The sequence below is a fragment of the Cnephaeus nilssonii genome, assembly GCF_951640355.1.
Source record: "Cnephaeus nilssonii genome assembly, chromosome: 16".
NCBI classification, from domain to species: Eukaryota; Metazoa; Chordata; class Mammalia; order Chiroptera; family Vespertilionidae; genus Cnephaeus; species Cnephaeus nilssonii.
The window spans coordinates 55,072,560-55,100,006 of NC_137087.1; the positions used below are offsets into that span (position 1 = coordinate 55,072,560).

General features: G+C 42.6%; 1 protein-coding gene across 4 annotated transcripts in view; it reads right to left on the reverse strand.

Moving 5' to 3' along the window:
- Window positions 1–27,447, reverse strand: part of SHTN1 (shootin 1) — an 89,510-nt gene that overhangs the window by 21,961 nt on the left and 40,102 nt on the right. For all 4 annotated transcript variants that reach the window (XM_079793572.1, XM_079793573.1, XM_079793570.1 and 1 more), the window contains 8 exons: window positions 26,125–26,206; window positions 23,102–23,196; window positions 19,558–19,704; window positions 16,905–17,058; window positions 14,405–14,504; window positions 10,503–10,585; window positions 5,976–6,085; window positions 2,399–2,452 (listed from right to left, as the gene is read on the reverse strand). In XM_079793572.1, coding sequence (XP_079649698.1) covers window positions 2,399–2,452; window positions 5,976–6,085; window positions 10,503–10,585; window positions 14,405–14,504; window positions 16,905–17,058; window positions 19,558–19,704; window positions 23,102–23,196; window positions 26,125–26,206 — 825 coding nt within the window. The remainder of the gene's footprint in view (window positions 1–2,398; window positions 2,453–5,975; window positions 6,086–10,502; window positions 10,586–14,404; window positions 14,505–16,904; window positions 17,059–19,557; window positions 19,705–23,101; window positions 23,197–26,124; window positions 26,207–27,447) is intronic.

Genomic DNA, 27,447 nt, shown 5'->3' on the forward strand with positions numbered 1-27,447 from the left:
CCAAACCCAAGATTTCTTTTCTACGCAGGTACTAACTTAGAGCAATAGGCCAAACCTCTAAGTCGTGGGTGTCTCTTACCACTCAGGTCCCGTCTCATTCACTGCAGCAAACACACCACTGATTTTACTCCTGGTCTCTGTCCCACCACAGTACTGGGCAGGCTGTTTCCTGGCATCTCTCAGTCACTTTCCATCTCAGGGTACAATCTGTAGGCTTTTCCTATTCTTTTCCTGCTTATCACATGTCACACTGTGAGGCTGATGTCATGTGCTTTGCTGGTTACTACATGTGATCATCCTAATAGTCAGAACTCCAGCAAAAAGCACTAACATAGCCCCTCGAACAGGGGCTTCTTTTTCTCTCTCTTACAAGAAGTTGTATGGCTTCTTGACACCAGGTGGCTGGGCGTGGCAAGTGATCCATCACCCCTCAAAGGGACGTCTATGGGGGTAGCGGCGAGTTGCCATTGGGCAACGAAGAGCAGGAGAGGACACTGTGAGTTTCACTTTTAAATAAACCAAAACAATTTACTGCAAAGAAACAATATTGTCAGAGCAACAGCTATGATGATACGTCAGTGCCAGATGAGGGGGAGAAACCTACCGTTAAATCCCGGACGAGGAGGAGAGGGGCAATTTGCAGAGGGGAAAACAAGATGTTTTGACAATTTTTATAATTTGTAAATTATTTCACAAAAATTTATTTCAGGAATTTCTCTCCTTCAAGTGGCACGAAATTACAGTGCGCGGGATTGTATAGCGCACGTGGTCTTAAAGGGCAATGCTGCAATCAGCAAACCTGCTACCCTCCAGCATGATCAGGGAGCGGCACGCCCTGGGCACTCAAATGTCATATGGCTCCCACATGGATGTCTGATTTTCCAAATAAACCTAATCTTTTAGAAGTCACACTCAGTATGGTTAATTCTTTCACTGATGGAAGATTATACTCTAGAATCTCACCGTGCTTGGGCAACACTTTCTTGAACAGGAATTAGCATTACAATGTAGAGAAGAAAAAAGAAAAAAAAGACTGTCATTGCCCTGGCCTGTGTGGCTCAGTTGGTTGACCATCATCCTGTGCACTGAGGGGTCACTGGTTCGACTCCCGGTCAGGGCATGTGCCTGGGTTGCAGGCTTGATCCCCAGTAGGGGGTGTGCAAGAGGCAGCCGATGTCTCTGTCTCTCTGTCTCTCTCTTTTTCTCTCTCTCTCTCTCTCTCTCTCCCTCTCCCTCTCCCTCTCCCTCTCCCTCTCCTTTGCCCTCTCTCTACAATCAATAAAAACATTTTAAAAAAAAAAAAAAAACAACAGGGACTGTCATAGTTCTCCTTAACAGAACACTGGATCACAAGATTTTCTCATCCAAGAATCCCTTAGCGCACAGCCACATACGTGATCAACGGTTTGAATACTTCACTCTGTAGGCAGACCAGCATGTTAGCCACCACTACACCTCTCTCTAGTGCCAATGCCACTCACCTAAAACTAAAGCTAACTAATTAAGCCATTCTGAGTTAAGTCTGTTGTTTCGTGCTCGATGAAAATGATTTTGTTTACCACAATTAGGGGATGTCTACACGCAATGCGTAATTAGCACAGTAACAACAAACATGGGAATATTAATTCGTACCTCCGCCCCCATGTTTGTTGACTTACTGTGCATAATGACTGGTATTGAGACTGTAACAGGATCTGAGAACAGAGCTCTTAGCATCTGAAACATTCCCTCAGTGAGGCGTTTGTCTCTGAGAGCAACCGCTGGAGAGGGCAATGCTCATTTACTCCGCTGGCAAAGGCTCATGCTCTGGAAAGGAGAAATACAGCTAGAGATGGGCATCGAGTGCGTCCTCCAAAGGCTATGAGTGACTTTTAGAAAGTAAAATTAGTAACATAAAGAAAGGGACTTTTATTCTCCAGCTTCCCATCAAATAATTTTTAAAAAAAAAACTGTGAAAAAAGCAGACCGTGACCCTGACACTAACATATTTGGGTAGGAGCTCAGATTTACAGTGAGATACCAAGAATTCTGCTTTCATACCCCAAAGTTAAGAGACTCTGCTATACTACTCTTAATAATAAGCAAGCACCCATCCTCACATGTGGCCCGACATTTCATCTTCAAGCTGTAACGCAAGGATTGGAGGGCGAGAACAAGAAACAATGATTTTGGCGAACGTGGGACCGCTCTTTCAGGATACAAACAGCTGAGTATTGATACATTAATAAGCCACCCAATGGAGGAGCCCATAACACAATCAAGTAAACCATCAAAAGAAATGAGGCTACCGCCGATGGAAATAAAACGTATCAAAGCAATTATTCATGAAAATCGATTTCAAAAACATTCTCCTTTCATTTTCCCATTAGCCGAGTAATACGCGGAGATCTGTTCTTACCAGTATTCCTTTTAATTCATTCACTGCACTTTCAGAGCCTTTGGAAGATTCTGGCTACAATGAAAAGAAAAAGAAAAAAAGAAAAGTTACTGAGTACTTCATTTTAAAAATACTAAACAAAACAGTTTACATGACAAAGTGTTGGCAGCTTAGAGTCACTGTTTTTTAAAATTAGGTCCATGTCTTACTGTTAGGAAAAAATATTAGGTTAGTGCTCCCAGATGGCGGCTGAGTAGAAAATTAGAAGTAATATTCAAAGCAAAAGGACTCAAGCCGCCGTGTTCTAAATATCCTCTTGTTCCTTGTTTGTCATCAGACATAGAAAAAAAAAAACATTGGTAAACACCAGACTTCAAAGACTTAATTTCACATTATTCCGCGGGTGTTACAGCAGCTTCTCCACCAGCAAGTGAGGACCAGGAAGGCTGCAGAGCGGAAAGCAAGCGACAAGGCAGGAAACCTCTCAGCTCCACGGGCTCCGGGCAAAAGCCAGGGACAGAGACCGGCACACGCTGTTTCGTGAATTTCATAACGGGATTGAGTCGGGAGCAGGGACCAGCAAAGAACCGGCTTCCAGGAGAGCGTGAGCATCCCTGGCTATGAAGCAGGGAAAGAGCCCGGCTGGCGTGGCTCAGTATTTGAGTGTCAACCTATGAACCAGGAGGTCACGGTTCGATTCTCGGTCAGGGCACATGCCAGGGTTTCAGGCTCGATCCCCAGTAGGGGGCTTGCAGGAGGCAGCTGAAGGATGATTCTCTCTCTTCTTCTCCCTTCCTCTTTGAAATCAATTAAAAAAAAAAAACATTTAAAAAAAATCAGTAAAAGACTTCAAAGTGTAGTCCAACCACTTCATCTTACTTACGAGGAAAGTTACACCTTGAGGAAGGTTGTATTTGAATCAATGCCTCGATTACTAGGACAAGCCCAGGTCTCTCCTGGCTACACCATGAACAAAACAATTTGATTAAGTTCTGGGTATTCTATGTACCGGCCCCATCATACCTACCAGTCTCTGTGGATCCCTCACCTCATTTATTGGAGGGAAAATTTAGCATGAGGACCTCAGGAAAAAGATGAAAGATGACCTCTGACCTCCCCCTTCTGGAAGGCGAGAGATGCCGAGAAAGCCCGCCCGCCAGACAGTGCAAGGACCCCTCAGCCTCTCAGTCCTGGAAAGATGCGAAGGCTCATTCCTCTCTCATCAGGAAATGGGAGGTGATTCTTAGCAACCTATAATCCTCTTCTCTCAAAACACAGTAAGAAGACCCCATGCCAATGTTTAAAAATGGACAGTCACCGAAGAGGGAGAGAGGGAGAGAGGGGGAAGGAAGGAGAGAGGTTTGCTGTGCTTGTGCACATTAGACGAAGGCATTCTCCTTCCCTAGCCTAGGACTTCTGTGAAACATGCATGCCATCATGCCAGCCATCAGTGCCAGGCGAAAGCGCTCACACACTCATTTCCACCACACCGGCACCACCAACGCCATCCAGGAATTTGGGAAATGTGCGGTGAACTTAGTCTTCTCGGGGCAGGCTGGAGTTCTGCAGGTGACAAGCTGTGACTTCCGAACGAATGCCCTGGCTAAAGGCACACTCCAACGCCGGCCGCATAAGCCTCGGAGCCTGGGCCGCATGCTCTCACACTTGGGACGTGCCCAGGTGGGCCGTGACCACCTGTTTTAAAGGGGACTGACCAGGCCATTCAGCACTACAGCTACATAGTTTCACCATTACCCGCGAAAAACCCACTCGTCCACTGATCCTTGGTCAGCTGTCTTCCAGATTTGACATTGACACTGAATAATGTGTAACTGTTGGAAGAGTACACATAGAACATGGATTACTTATCATTTAAGAAGCTTTCAATGTTGTTTCTTTCTAAAGTAATCTGGCTTCTTTATAACACAGTTGTTGTTTTTTTTCTATAGCAATAGCTTGGTTTTGCTTGTTCTAACCAAAATAGCTGCGCCGTGTAAGTCCTAAGAATGTGTTCTTTCCAAAGTTCCGCTTGGACCCTGCGCTTTGGAGTGTTTTCACACTTTATTCCATTTGATCGGAACACAACCCCGGGAGTCGGGTAGGGCAGGCGCTGTTCCCCCTCTGGGAGGACCACGCCTGGGGGCAGGGGCGCTGGAGGCCCCACCTCCCACAACAGCGCTCTGCCCTCCGTGGCCAGGCACCAGCGCTGGAACAGCTGTGCTCGGCGGCTCCTCCTGCTCTCCGTCCTGCCCCTGACTTTGAAACTGGCTTTCAGAGCAGCAGCACAAGACGGACTCACGCCCCGTGGCCGGGGAGCTTCCACGTCACTGCGTGTCCGTCTACTCTTGGAGTTGCGTCTTCTTTCCAACCCCCTTTCCGCGGACAGCCCACCCCGTGGCCATCCTTGCCTGGCCTGGGCCAAGGGGCAGCTGTCACAGCCCAGTAGAATTGGTGCGGAACAGTTTCGCTACTTGGGGACATCGAAGCAGCTGAAGAGAGGCATCTTCGGAGTAAGAAAGAACCTTAAGGTTTGTTTTAAAAGTAGAAGAAAGAGAACCAACCCACTGATATCTTACTCAAGTGAAAAACAAGTTTTGCCCCCAAGAAAAAAAAGGTCAAGCCCTGGCCGGGTGGCTCAGCTGGCTGGAGCATCGTCCCATACACCAAAAGGTTGCAGGTTCGTTCCCCGGTCAGGGCACATACATAAGTTGTGGATTCAATCCCTGGTTGGGGCGCATACAGGAGGCAACTGATGGCTGTTTCACATCGATGTTCCTCTCTCCCCCTCCCTCTCTCGCTAAAATCAATAAAAACATGTCCTCAGGTAAGGATTTTTTTTAAAAAAAGAAAGAAAAAATGTCAAAAGCCCCCTTATTGGGCCTACTGAAATGGGACAGGTGTACAGGGGAAGCACTGAACTAGACTCTCAGGGCTTCGTTAGGTCTTGGCACGCCATGTGGTCTTCAAGGGTAGGAGCTGATGACATAGACACACAACATTTCTCCTTGAAGTGACCGGGAATCGGTTTGTGAAATCAGTGAAAACAATCCTACAAGTCTCACTATTTCTCAAAAGCTGTCCTAGGTCTTGTTCTGGCATCAGTATGTGACCCCTACCCATAGCTCCTGTCCCCCGCCACACCCCGACACAGACACAGGTAGAAGCCTCAGGAAGGCAAGAATTTTTGTCTCTCCCGTTTATTGCTTTATCCTCCGTGCCTAAAGCGGTACCTGGCATGCATCAGCTACTCGATAAATACTTGTTAAAGTACACAAAACAACCAGGAGTTAAAGAAAAGAAGCAGCGGTATCGTAACTGTTATCTGTTTGGTATAACAGTTCCTCTCAGTGTCTCTCTCAAGTTGATGGCAGCATCCTACAAGAACAGGACTTGGTTTCCATGGAGATACAGGGCTACCCTGGGTCAAACAGAGTCCTCCTGAAACATGCTTATGGAAATGAAGGCTTTTATGACACATTAGCCTTATCCTACAATGAGACAGTCAGTCCTGATACAGCTTGCATCACATTTCGAAATTTCACATTCAAAGAAAGACACATCCGGGTAGGGGGAGAGAAAGCATTTAGTCATCCTATACCTGTGCCTTCGGCCTTGCTGTCTGGTTAACGGGTCTGAGATGAACTCCCTTTTTAATCCTGTCCATCATCTCTTCAACAGCCTGCCTCTTCAGATCCGTGACTTCTTCAGCTATTCAGAGAACACACACAGAAATCATCTTAGATTACAGGAAAACCGCCACGTCCTATTTGTGGTGGCTTAGATCGTACTATGTAATGAACCGGTCATTTTTCAGACAAAGTCCCAAAACACCAACGACTTAAGGTTAAGAGCTACCGGATAGCAACATATTTTTCATAAAAGTCTTTTAAGAAAAGACCTGCTTTGAAAAATAAGAGTTATAAATTTTGAGGTCTAATTTGCAGCCTGGAAATCAATAGCGACTCATCTGTGTTAGGCAATTAAAGTGGATTTTGTTCCTTTTGTCAGCAAAACGTGAGACCTGAATTTCTACAGGTCTTTAAAAACCCAACTTTGTAACTAACCCCAAATAATCATTCATCTTTGTCTCAAAGATATTTTTATAAGTCATAGTACATCCTATGTCAAAGAAATCAGCCCGAAGAAGAAATAACTATCAAAAAGCCCATTTGAAAATAAATGATCAAAATGATTCTTTTACTTCTCAAAAGAAATTAAGTCAAAAGATGAGCAGCAAAGAGATAAAAATCTCTTTTTTAAATTGCCATCTTTTGTGTAGAAATCACATGGGAAGGAAACATGTAAGCAAACCTTTTTCAAGTCTTTTAAAATTGTCAATGTTAAAAGAAAACACACACCTAGAAATGACTGTAATTGAGTAATTAAGTTTGATTTTAAAATTTCAATGGTCTATTGTCTAACCTTTGCACCGTTTTGCTGCAAAAACAATAAAGCTGTTGAAATATGTGTCAATTAGATGAATGCAACTGCAGGGAGCTTCAACCTGTTGATCAGAACACAGAAATGTGTCTCTTTTGCAGAATAGCTTGACCAAAAACCATTTTTGGAATACTTATCGCTATTAATGCGGTTCTAGATCTCGTGTTTACCTCCATCGAAGGCACTGCAGCCAATATAGTTAAGTTTAAATGTCTCATAAAGACCTTCTAATTAGCATCTTTAAATTGACTCCACAGGGTGGGGCATCTAGCAGGCACTCAAGAATCCACGTACTGATTGACTTTGTGAAGTTTGGGTTTTAAACGGCTATTAATATTTTTATTATTTGAGCAGGAAAACCTACGCCCCAAAAGGATGGTTTCTAAATGAAGACGATCACAACTACATCCCCAAGCTAACTGGCAGTAGGGGCAGGCTTTGCCCTAAGAAGGCCTAAACCATGGCTTCTTTTTCTGCTATCCGGCCGAAATTCACTAGCAGAAGGTTCCATAAATGATTATTTGGGCTTCGTTACAAAGTTGGGTCTTTTCAGAGTCCAGAAGGTTCCGTTCTCCTCACTCTGTGAGCGCCGTAGTGATGGGATCATTGCATAACCTAGGTTTCCTGACACAGTCCAGTGTCAATTTCCAACTAGAGACCCAGTGCATGAAATTCATGCACTGGTAAGGGTCCCTAGCAGCTGCTGGCTGCCGGCCCGGTACTCCCTCCCTTCCCCCTACCAGTCCCACTCCCTTTTCGAACTCCTGGACAATTCTTGATCAAGGGGACAATTTGCATACTACGTTTTTATTATATAGGATAGCACTGTCATCCTCACAAGCCATTGGAATGCTGGGAATTAAAACATCCAAACAACATCTTTCATATCCAGAAATAAAAAAATAAAAATAAAAGGGGGGAAAATGGCACCAAAATTCAGAACTCATCTACCAGAAAATGAAAAGGACAAAACTCTGAGTTGATCCACTATGAGCCCTTAAGCAGCATTTTCCTGGGCAGCTTCTGCTGATGGCTCACAAACACCAACAAGGGGACAGACAAGAAAATTATTATGGACAGAAATTCATTCATTCATTCATTCACTCACTCACTCACCCATTCAAACATGAATACCTAAAATAATGCACTACGCAGTGCTTTTGCTGACCCTGTTCAAAACCAAAGGAGATAAAAATCCAGATCTGTCGTTCAAGCACCTCGTAAGGGTATGGAATTTCTTCCTGGGAATTAAAAAAAAAAAATTCAAAAGACACATTTGATGTTCAAAAAGGCTGCCATTTGGAGTGAGACTTGGGAAGAGCTCATGGCAACGGGAACAGTGCCTACAAACAGATTAGCGCTCTGTAAGGGAAGACTGAAATCCAATTAAATGCACCACACAACACTCCTGAAGGCAGACAGATGGAGAATTACGGTCAACACCATTCAAATCTGCTGCAGCATCTCACATAGCAGGAATTTAAAGTAGTTTCTTATTTTTGCTTGCCAGGATCATAGTGATAATTCCGAGAAGGGCCACTATCTGGACTGTGTGCTGATTCCAAACCAGGCTTTGATTTCTCTGTCTTTTTCAAAATGTAAAGGCTTAATTGGTCTTAAGGAAAAAGAAATCACTCTTATCAGAGTCCCTGCTCGGGCACAACACGAGGGCAACGCTGGGTTAGCTACACAAGCTTCCTTCCTCCCCGGCCCCGTTTTTGAACCAGCAAAAAGCAATCTATACGAACTTCTAAACTGTGAAGCTGTTCTAATAAATCTGCAAGAATCGCCCACGGAGAGCTCGCGGTCTGTTTTGTAATTCTCTCTGCAATCATGCAGTTGGTAATTGTCTCACAAAAGCATGTAATCAGGCGGACAATAGAAATATGCAGGGTACTGGAGATTACAGAAAGGGGACAAATGAAGACAACAGGTCTAATGTTATTGAACTGCCACAGGGAAATAAAATCAAATGTTCTTTGAGTTAGTGCTTCAAGGTCAGTCTTGGATCAGAAAGCTACGTGTAATTAATAGAGGCTTAAATCTTAAGACCCACTTGAAAAATAAGTTAATTCCTTAAAAAAAAAAAAGGAAAAAGAAAGGAAGAAAAAGACCCACAGACAAAACCATCACCTTACTGCTCAATAAAATCTTTTATTATTACCTAGAAGAAACTAAAATGAATGTTTAATGCCAAAGGATTACTTTTCTCTTTCAGAAACATTTTTTTAAAAGGCATTAAAAAAAAAAATCAATGCCACCATGACGCGCAGAATTTCTATAGCACACATCATGGTTGAACAAGTCTGAATTTGACCCAAGGTCAGAAAGTTAAGGCAATTTCCTTAACTACCACGACAAGAGCCTGCCGAATCAGGACTCCTGCCCCGCAAAAGGGTGGTACTAACATTGTCCAATTTTTTTATTTCTTTCTTTTTAGCTAACATTTTTGGATATTTTCTATATGCTAAATACTATTCTAAATGCTTTACATGTTACTCATTAATTCTCACAACTCTATGAAATAGGAACCCCTATTATTATTCCCACACTATGGATTAGTCAACTGAGGTAAGAAAATATCAACAAATTAATAACCTATATGTATGAAATCTCAGAATGTGTCCACTAACTGCATTCTTATCAAAGTAAGTTACTAATCTCAAAGTCTGTAATGATTTCTTATATTTAAACCTTAAAACTGGTATAATATTCCACAGGCCTTCCCTACCGTTAAGAGCCATAACCTACCAACAAACGTTTCTCCATTCATCAGCTCTGAAAGTAACTGAATAGTAAAAGCCACCATGAGATGCTAACATTAAAAAGTGCCATGACAGCCAGGCCGGTCCCTCCACGTCACATGTAAATCCCAAAGTGTCACAGAGGAGCCCAGGGTTTGATGCTCTACATTCATTCATCGTGCATTTAATCACTGTTGATGTGATTATTCATTCAACAACCATTTTTCTGTGTGAACTATTAACAAGACACGCTAAATAACTGCCTCGCCGGACAGAGAGAGGCTCCAGCCCCGTGTGCTACGGCACGTATCGCTTAAGGGGGTATGATTTTAGAGAGGTTCCCATTTACAATCCCATAAGCAACTTCTGTGTCAGTAACTCTACTTAGATTCCCGAAGTACAATGCAATAGCTCAAGGATAAGGGAGGAGATACCATCACGTTTCATGAATTGTAACTGAAACATCATTTTCATAAGGAAAAGTGTGGTTTCCAACATTGGGGGCTAATAAGTTCTGGAACACTTTCAATGTAAGGGTGCTGAGCAGGTTAACAAGCTAATAACGTCATTTACTTAGGAGAGGAAATCATATTTACTTAGGAGAGGAAATCATTTTTGCTCTGACTGCCCTCCTGACCCTCCCAGACTTACCAACTGTCCCAAAATAAGATCGAAACAAACCAAATTTTAAGTCCAGTGTCAGAGAAGGTGCAGAGCCAGGAAGCCAGGAGCAGGGCTTCCTTGAATCCTGCCACGCCCTGTGCCAAGCAGAATTGGCCTTTCAGCTGCATTGCCGTGCAGGGGAATAGACTACAAAGGGCGGTAGGAATCAGGCGCAGAAAGTCGATTCGCACACATGAAATACAACAAGTGTGTGTAGTGTGTATTGTTAAAAACAACCACTGAAAGTAAAGCGAGGGGTGGGGGAGGGGGAGAATTACTTGTTTCCGGTTGAGCTGCCTTTTCTTTCTTAGCACCACTGCCGCTGGGGTGGGATCGCTTCCGGATCATGGACATGAGGGATCTTTCGGAGAAAGAAAAAGATTGACAGGAGGTTACTGGATGCCTTATGATGCAAGAGATGACATGTATAGATTCTAAAGAATCGGTAAATATCCAGCTCAGTGGGCATGAGGAACCCTTCTTAAAGAATTTCAAGGTAGCCCTAGCCAGTTTGGCTCAGTGGATAGAGTATTGACCTGAAGACTGAAGGGTCCTGGGTTCGATTCCGATCAAGGGCACGTGCCCAACAGAAAAATGGACAAAACTCTTGAAACTCCCTAAAGGAAATGTCCAAATTTCCAGTACACATACCAAAAAGGTACTTGACTTCAGGAGTTTTTAGAAAATACAAATGAAACCCTCACTGACATACTGCTACACATTCGTCAAGTAGGTCAGAAGCTTTAGGTCTGACAAGAGCAGGGGGAGGGCTCTGACGAATCGCTGGCCTCCCCTTCGCCTCTCACAACGCCCCATAATGATCACACCTCTAGTTCTGAGAGGAAGTTTGGAGAGTGTTACTGTACAAAGCAGGAAGTCTTTGCAATGCTCAGACTATTTGTATATATGTACACAAAGGAAGTAAGAATACATGGTCATCACGGTAAACCACCTAAGTGGAGAAAGTACTAGCTTTAAGTGCTCTGCACTGAAGCATAAGTTGGAGACTGGTATGGTACCCAGAGGAAAACCGCATGTAACATCAGAAAAGAACCATCTGTCAAGGTGGGGCTTAGACCACACAGAAAATAGGTCGGGTGGGTCTCGAAGGACATGTGAGAAGACCAGGACAAGACCCCTGGGACCAATCATCCAAACCACTGTCTAAAATCGCCCCGTTTCAAATGAATGGGTCAAAGCTTCAAGCAAGTGCCCTCCAAAGATGGAACAGTTCAATGGAACATATTCACCTTGAAATTCTTTTTTTAAAATATATTTTTTATTGATTTCAGAGAGGAAAGGAGAGGGAGAGATGGAAACATCAATGATGAGAGGCAATCATTGATCAGCTGCCTACTGGGGATCAAGCCCGCAACCCGGGCACGTGCCCTTGATCGGAATCGAACCCAGGACCCTTCAGTCCACAGGTCAACGCTCTATCCTCTGAGCCAAACTGGCTAGGGCTACCTTGAAATTCTCTAAGAAGGGTTCCTCATGCCCACTGTGACGTGTAATTTTATGAGTCAACTTGACTGGGCCAGAGGGCACTCAGATATATGGTCAAACATTATTCTGGGTGTTTCTGTGAGGATTCTGAGTGAGATTAACGATTAAATTGGCAGTCTCCGTAAAGCAGATTGCCCTCTCTCATATGGGTGGTCCTCACCCAAACAGCTGAAGGCCTGAAGAGAACCAAAAGGTGACCCTCCCCCAGGTAAGAGAGAACCCCTCCTTCCTGACCGCCCTGGAAGTAAAACATCGGTTTTCTCCCGCTTTCAGGCTCAAACTGAAAGCACTGCCTCTTCCTGCGTCTTGGGCCTGCTGACCTGCAGACTGAATCTATACCATAGGCTCTCCTTGTTCCCAGCTTGCTGGCTCACCCTACAGATCCTGGGCCCATGCCCATCATCATGTGAGCCAATTCTTTAGAATAAATCTCTTTTTATGCATATTTCTATACACATATATGTATACACAGGCACACACCCCCTATTGGTTCTGTATCTCTGGAGAACTCTGACGAACACACTAAGACAACCTACCCCTTTCCCATGAGCCACACCTTCCCAGGACCTGTATAAAATGACCAAAGTATGTATGCCTTCTTCCTCTCTTTCCTCTCTGCCACCTGTGCCCTCAGTTAAATGAGCAGGAAGATGAGGGGAAAGCAAGAAAGCTACTTAAAGTAGTCACAGGCCCTGGTCTTTTCCCCCCACTTACACTGCTACCCATGACCTTCATCATCAGGGTAAAGCAAATGGCTCAGGAACAAAGTTGGAAAACCTTGACTAGCGGATTCAAAGTCCACTGAAACTCAATTGGAATGCAAATATATTTCTCTGACAAGAAGGTTATCCTTACAAAAAAAAAAAAATCTCTTTCTACTGAGAAATTATGTCTTATACTATTTAAATTCATCTTAAAATAAAAATTATTCATGTTATTCAATGAATGTTCTTTAAAGGGCCTTATTGAAGAATTCATGCTTTAGACACATGGTCTGAATCCAACATGCATTTCTCAATTTAGCTGTAGAGTACTCTTTGGGAAAAACATTCTATTTAGGTTATACTTTACTTTGAATCTGAAGGGCTCTCATGATTTCTGAGACTAAAAATTAAAGGCCAACAGCAAGACTATAATCGCTTTTTAATAGTTCTCCCTCCTCATAGTCAAGAGTGACCTTCTTATCAGCTCAAAACTCCAGACCTTAGAGAAAGATCAAAGTGATGAATTTCCTGGTTTAAATGTCAAATTCAGAATATCTCCATCTCCTACAGACTTAGCCACCCAGGAGAGGAAGAATTTAAAATACCTGGAATTCTTTCAATTGACTCCTGGATCGATCACGTGTAAAAATTATTTTGCTTTAACGACTTCAATGGCTTAAAGTAAATTGTCATACCCCACTCAGTAAGGAAAACTAATGAGAATTTTTATTAAAATGCCAAGTCCCATTTTTAGAGCCGTGTGGGAGGAACATGTCACACATTCTATTCGGAGGGATCGGCAAAGGTACGGAGTTGGAATAAATGGCTTCTCTGTGTGAAAGGATTAAACAAATCACATGAGTTAATGAAAGCTAAAAATCTAGCAAATTTTTAAATTCTGTTTGTTCAAGAATAAATTACACAGGAGCAGCTCACATCATGACATGAGGAGCAGGTAGACTGTCTTACGTCATTCTACGTGGTGAAAGGAAGACCCATAGAGGCAAAAATCTGACCCTAGCCCTCCTAGGGTGAATGTGCTTAGTTCAGGCACTCAGTACCATTAAGTCACGTTGGGCTTCAGGAAAAGTGAATTCTTGTCTGCATACGTGGTTTCCTGTCACAAGAATTTAAACATAATTTCTTCTATTATTGGAAGGTTCCTTTCTCAGCGTTATAAAAGCTTTAAATATGAGGTTAGGAATAAGAACAAATCAGTACGTTTAGTTTATTAGTTTAGTCCTGTTAAGTTTTCCTTTAGTACTTTTCTTTTTAAAATAATTGAACAGACCAGCACTCTCCAAATTCAAATTAGCGAGAGAGAAAAGATGAAAACGCTCTGGAGAAACTAAAAAATGCTCGGGTCTTGCAGTTGAAAGGAAATCCTAATGCCATGGGCTGCAATTTTAAAACCGAAGTGTCAAAACAATCGGTATAAATGTCTAAATGCTGGCGGTTTGGAACATCCACGGGGAATCTGAGCATCTACAACAGAACACTGTCGGCCCCAAGAATGTTTTTGGTATTTGTAAGGCCCTTTCTGCATGTATTACAAGAAGGGAATAATACATGGGTCTTTAGAGAATTCTCTGGGATTCACACCAGCTGACATCATTCATACTTCTTTTTTTAAATATATATTTTTATTGATTTCAGAAAAAGAGGGAGAAAGAAACATCAGTGATGAGAGTGAATCATGAATCAGCTGCCTCCTGCATGCCCTGTACTGGGGATCGAGCCCGCGACCTGGGCATGTGCCCTCTACCGGAATCGAACCCGGGACCCTTCAGTCCACAGGCCCACGCTCTGTCCACCGAGCCAAACCGGCTAGGGCTCATTCATATTTCTTACCATCCCTCTAATGATGCAACCTGAGCCAGTATTTTTTTAAAAAAACCCATTAACAGAAACTTCAGGTTCTCTGACAAGGAATGACATTTGACGCAGAGCAGTCTTCCCCATGCACTCACCGGATGGGGTTGGGAGGAGGAGGGGGGAGCGGCGGCGGCGGCGGAGGCGGTGGGGGCACTGAGTTCTCCGACTGGTTCACCCGCTTCTGGAGCTCATCCACTGCACAGAGAGCACGCGGTCAGAAAAGCGCGGAAACAAGCAACTCAGCACCGAAACAGACAAAACCGCTCTCAACATCGAGTTCTTTCTCGTGAAGCCAAGTGAGAACACTCAACATGAACCTGCAGCATCTTTTAAAACTTCTCACCACCCAGCCTGCCATCACTAATGCAAGAGGCCTTCCCTGGGGTACAAGAAAGCGTTACCTTCTATTTGCTGCTCACACAACCAGGGAAAAGACAAAGTTCAAGGCTACGGCTGGGCTGGGCGGGCGGGAAGGACTGCGTAGGTTGACAAGTATTTGTTAATGACGAAACACACCACTCCAACGCTGAGAAACTGTTAACACTTGACTTTTCAAATGCACAGGCCACGGGTTAATTTTAAAGGTGACATTTAGTGCTGAATTTTAATAGCATGCTTTCCTCCTCCACTCAGTTTCCTTCAGGAACTCTAAGTCCTTACTACTATATGGGGTCCTCAAACTTTTTAAACAGGGGGCCAGTTCACTGTCCCTCAGACCGTTGGAGGGCCAGACTATAGTTTAAAAAAAACTATGAACAAATTCCTGTGCACACTGCACATATCTTATTTTGAAGTAAAAAAACAAAACGGCAAAAACACCCGCATGTGGCCCGCGGGCCGTAGTTTGAGGACGCCTGCTTTAAACAATAAAATTAAATAAAAATAAAATAAATAAATAAATAAATAAATAAAATAAAATAAAAAAAGAACTGCAAGTCTTCGTGTTCTTGGTGTTAACCAGACTCACACTCTCCAGTGTCTGTGGCTCAGAAACCGGTTGCTCTTCTGAAGAGCATTCTGGGAATATAACGTTTTCATTCAGTTCACGCAAGTCATTCATGACAGAGGCGTTTACTAAGCACCAACCACGTGGAAGGGCCTACCGGGGCTGCTCCAGACACCGTTCCTGACCTGAAGGAGCAGAACTGACATTTCCTCCCGGATGCCAACACCTCTACTGGGGGCTCTAAGGGCTCCAGGTGCCGAGCACTGTGCGCTCTCAGGAAGAGCTGTGTCCACAGCCATTCCACCTGCCACACTGACCGGACCCCCGATGGTGGGTCCTCCTGTTTTCACTCGCAACACTTAAGTCAGCGGCGTGGGCCAAGCTCTCCCACATTCCATATGTCTCTCCAAAGGGAATCCGAGTTCCTCAGGAAAAAAGGCATGGTTTCTTCTCCTCTATATTTCTTTCTTTTTTAAAATATATTTTTATTGATTCAGAGAGGAAGGGAGAGGGAATCATTGATCGGCTGACTCCTGCATGCCCCCCACTAGGGATCGAGCCCACAACCCGGGCATGTGCCCTTGACTGGGAATGGAACTGTGACCTCCTGGTTCATAGGTCCACGCCCAGCCACTGAGCCACCAGCCGGGCTCTTCTCTATTTCTTACAGCGCCCTAGGGTATGCCTGGGTACACACAGTAGAAACCAGCACATGTTCAAAACTGAATGTCAAATCTCTCTGTCTGCCCCTCCTCTTATAATAAAGACAGATGGCTTTCTACTACCGGCTGCTCTGATATTCACCAAAAAGAATGGAATAGTTCTTAATGTTAGATCAATTTAAAAAAAAATAAACTGTAATTCATTTTCATCATGGATTACAGAGCATTGAATATTGTTTTAAAGGAGGAAAGTCAACTTAGTTCTTCTGGACAGATTTCAAAATTCTAGTATAAAATGAACCCAAAATATCTGAAGTGAATATTGAAGCTGTTATAAAGGAAACAACCCGCCTCCTTAAATTACCGACCTTCCAACGGAAACTTACTACTTATCCCTGTGCCGTAATCCAACTCACACATTCCTGTTCCGCTTTCGAGAACTGAATGAATAAATCCTTTTGATTTCAGTATCCCCTGGTGTTTTAAAAGTTTTCCATTTAATACATATATTGTTGCCCATTTTATTGTTAGGTGTGATACTGTAAGTATTATTTCAAGGGTATAATTAGACACCAAAGATGAAGGTGGTATGAATCTAAAAAAGTTTAATTCTTTTTTAAAATGTACCCTGAAAATGTATTCATAAAATGAACAAAATAAGTACTTAATGAACACTCGTAGCTGAAGCCGAGAAATGCTGGAATTGGGGCCTTCCCATATTAATGGTATCTTTGTTCTTAATTCTGTGTGATGCTCACAACAGCTCTGAGTCCAAAAAGAAGTCTAAATATTTGTGAATCATTTAATTACCAAGGCCATTCTACTACTGAATAGCAATACGTAGAAAGAAAGGAATGTAAAAGTGAGTCTTGGCGTTTTCATAGCATTCAGTAAACGTTCTGGACTAACTACATGCCAGGTTTTGTACGGGGCCTGAGAGATTCACAGATTAACAATAAGACATAGTAGCCTACTCCACGCTTTTACCGGAATGCTTTAAATTTCTGGCTTTCTCCTCCGAATTCTGATACTTCAGTTCCAGTTCTTTTTTATCTTCTTCTAGCAGCTCCAGTTGCTGTTTGAGGTTGTGTATCTCTTTGTGGAGTGCTTCATTTTCTAGCTGTTCTTCTAATTCTTTGACCTGTAAGTTATAAACAGACTTTTATGGAGGGATAAAGTTTCTCCCGTGTCCAGGAAAATAAAGGAAAATAAATGTTTCCCATTTACTTTGCAAATTCATAGCAAAGAGATTCCAATCCATCTTAAAAACTATAAAAATTCTGGGACACAGATAATACTTAAAATCATTATCGGCTATTTGATTCAATATGAGTTTACTGGACACCGATATCCCAGAGAATTTAATTTTTAACTTTCGAGTCAAAAAAGTAAGACCATACCTAAAAATTTCACTTAAAACAGATGAATACCTTCATACCCATTTTCAAAGAGCCCTGGGGGAACAATTTGGTAACAAGCATCAAAATCCTTAAAAGAAGGAGGAGAAGGTGAAGGAGGAGGAGGAGGAGAGGGAAGGGGAGGAGGCAGAAGGGCTCTCTGATTCGGTAATGCTACTTTTAGAATTTGTTTTAAAAAAATAAGACAAGTGTCCAAATTGTATTCTCTAAAGTATTCTTGGTAACAGGAAATAATTGGAAATAACCTAAATGTCTGCCAATATTATTGATTTAGTAAATTCTGAAGTGTTCATTAAATGAAATACTATGCAACCATTTAACATCACATAGCTCACTATACACTGACATGGGAAGACATATTAATAATTTTAAAAGTAAGGTTACAGAACAGTATGCATGGTATGATTCCATTTAAACTGTATTCATAAAAGTATATATTTACATAAAGTGTAGATAAGCACCAAAATATGAGATTCTTGGGTAATCTTAATTTTCTTCAACTTTTTCTGTATTTTAAAAATTTGTTTATTCGAAGGAACATGTTATCTTTATCATTGTAAAAACAATACAGCTGGGTTTAAAAATTGCTGGATCTCCAAGTGGACTTACAGACAGGTAAGATATACTTTATAAACCATATACATGAAATCTTATCCAGAATATCTGTATGGTGTAGTATTAAGTTTTAGAAGTAATGACTGCTATCATTTCATTCATAAATTTTATCTGATCTTCAGCCTCTCCCCCCTACCCCAATAAGGTACATTTATAACAATTTAGTCCCACATCTCAGTTCAATTCAATCGATTCTAGGTATGCATCATTTACTGAATGAGTTAACTGCAAGTAGCAGGACTTTTCCAGAACCAAAAAAATTCCAGGACGAGCTAAATAAAAAAAGCATTCTTTTATTCTCTCTTTATTTAAAACTAGAGGCCCAGTGCATGAATTCGTGCACGGGTGGGGTCCGCCGGCCTGCTCCAATTGGGGTGGGGGGGCCAATCGGACACAGGCTGGCCTGGGAGAGGGGCCATGGGTGGTTGACGGGCCGGCCCCACCCCCTGCTTGAACTCCCAATCGAGGGGACAATTTGCATATTAGTTTTTTAGTATATAGGATGGTAATCCTGCATATGGAGACAAAAAAGATTATTTCCCTCCCATTCTCTATGCATATACCAGCATCTCTTATTTTTTTAATTTATTTGTTTTTATTGATTTCAGAGAGGAAGAGAGAGAGAGAGAGAGAGAGAGAGAGAGAGAGAGACAGACATCAATGAGGAGAATCATTGATCGGCTGCCTCCTGCATGCCCCCTAGTGGAATCGAACACGGAGCCTTTAGTCTGCAGAGCCACTGAGCCAAACCAGCTAGGGCCCAGCATCTCTTATGGGGCGGGGGGGGGGGGGGGGGGCTCAACCCTACCTCATGTCCAACCTTTTGAAATCTTCAGAAATTTTCAAGGATAAATGTCAGTATTGTTCCTTAAAGACACTTTGACAAATGATTATGAATAGCCTTTCCTTCACAAACTAGGTACACTGTAAGCAGTCTAAATATTGACATAATTTCTCTGAAGTGGTTTCTTTCACTTGAAAGCCATTGTTCTAGCTCTTGGCCTCTCCCCCTCGTCTACCCCCCTCGCCTGCCACGCTGACTAACCTTTCTGCCCAGCACACCCAGGTAGGCGGTGCTAGCTGGAACGGCTCCACTCAAACGGAAATAACCACTTAGGAAGCCTTTAAACATACACATTTGTGCAAGTTTACAAAATCAGAAATTTTCTCCAAGCAAACGATTACTACCAGCAAGGACTTTTCCTCCCTCTTTGAGTAAAACCTATCTGCCCTCCCACAGGCTCCCGGAGACTAATATTCTCCGGGTGCACACGGTCTCCCCAAAACGCAATCCAACAAAGGGTGCGTTAGATGCGTAATCCAAGCTCTTCTCAAGTTGTATCTCTTTTCCTCCCTTCTTCTGTCCTTTGGGACAGTTTCAAGTCTACAATAATGCACTATACATTTTTGTTGGCCACTAAATTAAGTTCATTTGGTGGTTGTTGTTTTTCTAAAAGGTAAAAACGACAGACTTGGTAACTTAGTAAGGCAAAATGTGGAACTCGAAGTGACCAGACCAACTCTTCTCATTTTAAGTGTGTGTGTGTGTGTGTGTGTGTGTGTGTGTGTGTGTGTGTGTGTTAAGACTCCAGAAGAAAATCTGTTACCTTTTGTTGATGCTGAATCCTCTCTTCCTCAAGGAGCTGGGTGAGTTTTGCATTTTCATCTAATGCTTTCAAAAGCTGTTGGTCAGGAGCAGAGCTCTGTAGCAGCAGGTGGCTTTGTCTCTTTAGCTTGTTTTGTTCAATGAACATCTGCAGAAGTTAATTACGAACATGTCTATACCAGTCAATCTCACACATCTCAACAGAAACTTGAGCACAAGGAAAGTGATGGAGTTTTTATCGAAATTTTCTGAATGCTACACATTATAATGGTTTTAGAAGTAATGGTTGCCATGATTTCATTCATAACGTTTATACAATCTTCAGAACCTTTACCCTTGCCCCAACAAGGTACAATAACTGAGCCATTTTTAATATTGTGTTATGGCTTTAAAAGCCATTAATACTAGCAGTAGTATTAGTATTACTGGAACAGAGGCTGTTAGCTGATTCTTCTAGACTAGGGAGGCTCGAATCCCTGATGCGTCACCATCTTGACATGGAATTGTTGTATCCAAAATGGATGTTCACATTTTTGCTTTTTATTTATTATCATTTTTTAATATATTTTTATTGACTTCAGAAAGGGAGAGAGAGATAGAAACTTCAATGATGAGACAGAATCATTGATCGCTGCCTACTGCATGCCCCCTACTGGGGATGGAGTCTGCAACCCAGGCTTGTGCCCTTGACCAGAACTGAACCAGGACCCTTCAGTTGGCAGGAGGATGCTCTATCCACTGAGCCAAACCAGCTAGGGCACTTTTTTTTTTTAATAGACAAGTAGGAGTAGGAGTGGGGAAGAAACTTTCATTTTTCACTTTACGCATTTGAGAATTGTTTGTATTTTTTACAAGGCATATATGTATCTATTCCTTTTGTAATTAAATATATAAAGTAAATGAACTTTAAAATTTCATTTCTAAGTCTCCAGACAGTAGGCTCCCAAGGGCAGAGATCCTATTTGCCTTCTTCACCATTATATTCCCACGATCGGCAGTGTCTGGTTTAATAAAATGTTTGATGACTGCACGAGCACAAAATGCAAGACAGCAGTACATCTGCTTAAACTAAGTCATGTAATCTTTTTTAAAAAAATACATATTTTATTGGTTTTTCACAGAGAGGAAGGGAGAAGGATAGAGAGTTAGAAACACCGATGAGAGAGAAACATCGGTCAGCTGCCTCCTGCACACCCCCTACTGGGGATGTGCCTGCAACCAAGGTACATGCCCTTGATCGGAATCGAACCTGGGACCCTTCAGTCCGCAGGCCAGTGCTCTACCCACTAAGCCAAACCAGTTAGGGCAAGCAGCAGTTATCTGTTAAAAATCTGAGAATTTGTAAACCATTAAAAGGGAAGATATCCTGGTTCTAATCTAGCTTTATCTTAAAAAATAGTTCTCTTCTCACTATTGTGCACATCAAATCCAGATGCTGGAAAATCACTGAGCACCACTGCAAGTGTTTATGCTAGGGCAGTGGTCGGCAAACCGTGGCTCGCGAGCCACATGCGGCTCTTTGGCCCCTTGAGTGTGGCTCTTCCACAAAATACCACGTGCGGGCGCGCTCGTACAGTGCTATTGAAACTTCGTGGCCCATGTGCAGAAGTCGGTTTTTGGCCTGGGCGAGTCTATTTTGAAGAAGTGGTGTTAGAACACTCAAGAGGCCAAAGAGCCGCATGTGGCTCGCGAGCCACGGTTTGCCGACCACTGTGCTAGGGTGACGTAAGTGCCACGGCTCTTCATATCCCTCCTCGAAAGTGTGTCTCCTCACTCTGGGATGGCAGAACACCATTCGTTTTCATATCCTTAGTGAAATCTTGCTTCTCTCATCGATCCTCTCTGCTATTGCATGGCCTTCATGCTTTCGTTGAACATCACTCTACAAACAACAGATGGAAAACTGAAAATGTCCCTCAAAGTAAGAGCCTGGCATTCAGGTCAAAATCAGCCAACATTTTCAGTGTCACAATGGAGGCATCTTCATGTGATCTCTACACTCCCTTTCCCTCGACTGTTTATTTAGTTCCATTATTTCTATTGCTGCAGCTTTTCCCAAAGGGCTCTGACACACTCCAATTCTTTTCCCTTTCTTCCAAGTAATAAGAGAATATTATTTGCTCACCTTTCATTAAACTCTCTGAATAAAATGAATCATAACATTTCAAATCAAATCTTCTTGGGCTAATCTTCTTGCATCGAGTTCATTGCTTAGCCCAGCTACGTGCAAGCACAGCACGACTCCCGCGCAACACCATAATCCGATTTTCAAATGTCATTCGCATAACCCCATGCTCTGTCTTCTCTCTCCGCTACAGACACTTACACCTGAGAGTGTTTTACATTTCCTTGGCTACTTCCCTTCAACCTACAGTACAGTACGTACACAGGTTCAAAAAGGTTTCTCCAGGATGGAACTCTCCTGCAGATCAGCTCTCCGTCCTGAGTTGTTAGGGTTCAGCCAACTGGTACCTCATCATTTCCCTGGAAACCAGTCCCAGAGCCACAGGATACCGAAGGGCTACCTGGCAACCAAGGTAAGCTGAACACGAGAAGCTCGAAGCTTATCTCTAACATGAGAGGAACATCATTGCTCTGGTGAAAGGCTGAGACAATGGGTGTACAACATGGCAACGTTCCACAGCAAGTAGAGGCATCAGCTCACACAATGAGAGCGCTGGAGAGCAGCACGGTACTGCTACTTGAGATGGTACACGGAGAGGTGACCTAGATGCGTAAGGCTATTTGAAACCTACAAAAGTCCTCAAGCTGGACCTTCCATCACAAGTTACAAGTGTCCCTAAATATATTTCTTTCCTCTATGTAGCATTTTATTTTTTTACTTTTTTGCTTAACCCTTTGCACTCGCTTGCTTTTTTCTCGATTCCTTTATTCTAATGCTAACCGTGTTGAGTCACACTCGACATCCGAGTGCAAAAGGTTAATCCTCACCCGAGGATATTTTTCCATTGATTTTTAGGGAGAGTGAAGAGAGAGAAAAATATCAATGTGAGAGAAACACATCGATTGGTTGCCTCCTGCAGGAGCCCTGACCAGGGCCTGGGCTGGGGAGGGACCTGCAACCAAGGTAAGTTTCCTTGACTGGAATCGAACCTGAGACCCTTTGGTCCACAGGCCGACGCTCTATCCACTAAGCCAAACCAGCCAGAGCCCTCCAGGTAGCATTTTAGAGTTTACAAAATACCTTTGAAAAAACATGCCATTTCAAATCCACTTGGTTATCCGGGTATCATCAGATAATCCACTTGGTTATCTGTGGTGAAAGTGAAGCCCCAAGAGGCTAAAGGGTTGCTTTAAGGTCATGTAAACCGGTAACTGACTGACATGCCAAAATCTGAACCCAGATCTTCAGATACCAAGTTCAGTGAACTTGAGACAATTCCGTAGCTGCCTCCCTAAATCAGCTGATCCTTCATTCAAAGCTGTAAGTTCTTACTCAACCTAAAAAAATTATTCTGATGTGTGATCTACAAAGATCTTTAAGAAATAAACATTTAAAAACGAGGTCTCTACAAGATACTTACCTCTTGTGCAAACGACTCCGCTTTCTTCCGAAGGTCCTTCTCCAGTTCCAAGTTCACCTGCATCTCCTCATACTCCTCTACCGCTAGCATGGACACTTAAGAAGACAAGGAAAGGAAAACAGACAATATGTCACCCAGATCACCAGGAATATGGATGAAAAATAGTGTTTAAAAGATTCTTTCTACAGCACTCGCAACCATTGCTGGTTGGAATATAAAATGATAAAGCCCTTTGGAGGGCAATGTGAATCGAAATCTAAAATTACTCATACCCTTTGACTCAACAATTCCACTTTTAGGAATGCATTTACTCTCCTAAGAGAATAACTGATGGACATATACGGAGATTTAGGGCAGGGCTGCTCTCTGCACTGTTGCTGAAAGAAGTAAAATAATCTAGATCAGGCATCCTCAAACTACAGCCGCGGGCCACATGCAGGTGTTTTTGCCGTTTTGTTTTTTTACTTCAAAATAAGATATGTGCAGTGTGCATAGGAATTTGTTCACTAATTTTTTTTTAAACTATAGTCCGGCCCTCCAACGGTCTGAGGGACAGTGAACTGGCCCCCTGTTTAAAAAGTTTGAGGACCCCTGATCTAGATGGCCTAGCATGGGAGGATCAGTGAAGTCTGATATGTACAAGAAATGTTATTCTGCCATCAAAATTATATTGCAGAAGCATGCTTATTGGATAGAGAAAGACATTCATGACATTTTAAAGAGTTCATTTTTGTTTTATGAAAGCCACATTCTAAACACATCCACAAGGCATTTCACAGAAGAGGACATATATAAAAGGCCCATAAACACGTGGAAAATACTCATCTTTATTAGTAACCAGGGAAACGCGAAGTAAAAACACAGATACCTTTTTAGACTCACCAAAGAGGCAACTGGCAAAAATTAAAAGTACACATCGAGTCTGGAGATGATAGGGAACAAATACATGGCTAACAGGGGTGTAAACCTATAGATCTACTTAAAAAGAAATTTGGCCTTAGGTGGTGAAATAAAGATAACATTTTACATTTGTCATATATCTTGCTAAAACTCTTAGACATGTGCACCAGGGGACAATAAGAATTGTCATAACAGCATGACTTGGAATAGTAAAACACTGGGAAAAAAAAAAAAACACCCCTCAAATATCTACCAATAGGATATTGGATAAATGAATCCTGGTGTAGACTTTGAATGAAATACGATAAGCACATGAAAATAAACACCACGGCAGAGCCCCTCACCATGGACGAACCTCACAAACACAAAGTTGAAGAGGTACATGGGCGAAAATATGCCATTTTATAAAGTTCAAAACACGCAAGATTAAACAATATGCTGTCTGGGGACACATACATATTTGGCAAAACTATAAGTAAAAGAAATGATAAAAACCCAAGGGAGAGACTGAGTAGAGAAGGCTGTTCGGGGGCTCATCAGGTACTAATGGGTAAACAGAAACTCCTTTTGCTGGCATTTTGTCTTCCAGAGATGTTGTAAACATAGTTAACAATTTAATGATGTCCAGGCTTTTGAAGATGGGAAGAATATACACTAAGATGTATATTCTGTATGTTAACAGTGCTGTTCTCTGCACTGGAAAGAGTGAGAGTTGTGTTTTGTTTTTTTTCTTTTCCCTTTTTTCTGTCTGAATCTATAACTTTCCCCCAAAAGAAAAGTACACAAGCTAAATAAAAAGAAAAAGAGGTATAAGTTATGTTCAAGTGTTCTCCGTGTTCACAAAGAAGGGAGAGAGAACGCCTGGGGTCCATTCGGGACCAGAGGCAGAGCTTGGCATTCAAGTCACGATAAGACAGACATCTCCCAAGGGAAGATGGTGTGAAAGACGAGCAAAGTGATGACACTTTATGACCTTTTGTGCTCTATCCTGTGAAACGATGACAGAGACAAGACGGGGGAGGGACGAAGCCATTGCGCCACGTAGACAGATATGGCTGCGGTCTCTCCACCTGCTTGTGGTGAAGCTCTTCTGATCCCGAGCCCAGTCCATCCACACAATCTTTTCAAAGGCTCCCCTAATGGCTGCTTTCAAACCATGTTCCGCCGGGGCACTCAGTCCTAACTGACTAAGGACTGGTTTGCTGTGTAATGACATAGAATTTCAGACTCTGTACTCAGTGAATCTACTGCCTACTCGGGGGAAAAACGAATAGTCTTACTCGAGGAAAGCAATAAAAGAGGTGGTTTGGGATGTGAATTACAGGCCCCTGGGTTATTTTCAAACCGATTTAAAGGAGAAATTTCATGAGGAGAACAAAGAAGATTCTACTACAACTATCTGAAGCCCGGGACAGGATAATTGACTCGCTTTTCTGCGTCCAGCACACTATAATATGAAGTGAAGTTCACCTGCTCCTTCTTCCCTGGGTTCTGAAAGCAATGAGTTTGGTTCTAGTCATGTATTTATTATATAATCTCTCTGTCCCTCCCTGGAAGAGGGGGGGAGCTCTCTCTGAAGGCAAGATCCACATGCTAACCATTGTGGAACCCTCTTTCTAGCATGGTGCATCCAGACTTCTGAAAAGTGGAAAGAGCTGAGGCAATGTCACAATGGCGTGCATCCCCCCCACACTTAACTACAAGGTTCTTTATTCAAAAATCTCAAGTCATGAATAATGCAAAGATGGAGAACACCCATGAACAACAGGGGCGACCCTGGGTCTGAAAGATTTGCTTTTAGTGTTGTAGCATCTGGACTCAGAAAGAAGGGGAAAAAGAGGACAAAACCATAGTAAGCCCACTTTCTTGGGTTTTGAGTTTCAAAATGAGCGGGTCTTGTGTTTCTTAAATAAATGTCCCAAGACTCAAAAGCGGGGTGGGGGTGGGGGTAAAAATCGAAATGAGAGCGTCTCCTTGCTCTAAGTTAGGAGAACACAATACAGGAAAACAGGAGACGATTCTTGCTGCAAGAACCTTTAGGCACAGGTATAAAACAACCCGAAATCTATGTCTACAAAATACATTACACATGTGCTTGAGAAACTAAGAGTGGAAACACATACCTCTATTGCATTTTTCTAAGACTTTTCTCTGCTCAAGGACTTCGGAATTCAGAGCATCTTTTTCTTGCTTCACTTTATTTACCTAGAAACGTGAGATTGTGAGGGGAGAAAGCACCCACGGCTGTAAGACAGGACATATGGCGACGTGTGACACTCAAGTTGCTGTTCGACGTTCAACAAGAAACTAACACTGTAAAGTAGTGATTGGCCTCGCTGCGTAGGCTTTTATTGCAGCTCTTCGCAGAGCCTCGAAGGTAGCGACTTCAGTTAGGATGGACAACTGCAGAGGCTGTATTTACATATTCCAAATGGCCTTGGCATTGGGCACCACACATGGTAGTGCTCTAAGTGGCCAGTGTGAATGGTTCATAGTTTTAATGCGAAAATCCAACTAGAGAGCACTTGGAAAATACACGAGTCATTTAGAGAGCCAGTACTCAATTTTGGTATTTATTTTAAATGTTGATGCTATTTGGCTTAAGTAAAACATCCATGAATTTTTGAAATAAAAAATATTTTCAACTTGGATGACTGTTGGCTTAAATAGAATACATATGATAATATTCCCCCAAAACTTCTGAAATAACTGTTGGCATCTATCAATAGGAGAAGAAGACAGTTAAATAAATATGTAAAGCTACATGTATATCATAGACAGTTAAAAAAAATGTAAAGCTACATGTATCAAAGCAGATAAATCTCAAACTCCATTTTGTGGAATTAAAAATGCAGGGGTGTGAATATGGTTTTAAAACACTCAAAGTGCTATGGATTGTAGTACAAATGTCAGTGCATGCATTGCCAAGATACAACCAGAGTTCAGAAGAGTGGCTGTTTGGGGAAATGCAATTGAGGGGAGACAGAGAGAGAGACACCACGGTTTCAACACTACTTTCATGTTTTATGTATTAAGCCAGGTTGTAGGCACATAGATGTTCATTATTTCGTTTTTAATATTTTCCAAGTGTCTGAAACAGTCCTAACAAAAACAACTTCTGACATGGCTTCCGACCCCACCTCTCAGTGGCAGGGAGAGGATCCCCGATAATCGTCACTGAGGACTGGCGTGCATCAGAACGCGTTTCCTGTCTCTCTCCTATGGTTACCCTCACGAAACAAACCAAGACCGCAGTTCTGAAGGGGCCTCCGAGTCCAGCAGTACTTCGGAGCGTCTCTGAGCTGATTTCTTTGGGGCTGAGCTCTATTTTTATTTTGGTTTCAATTAGTAACTGGCATAACATGGCCACCAGGAATGCTATTTCCAAAATGCCATCGTCCTTCTCCCCATTCATTCGGATGTGTTGCCACAATCCACGAGAGCAC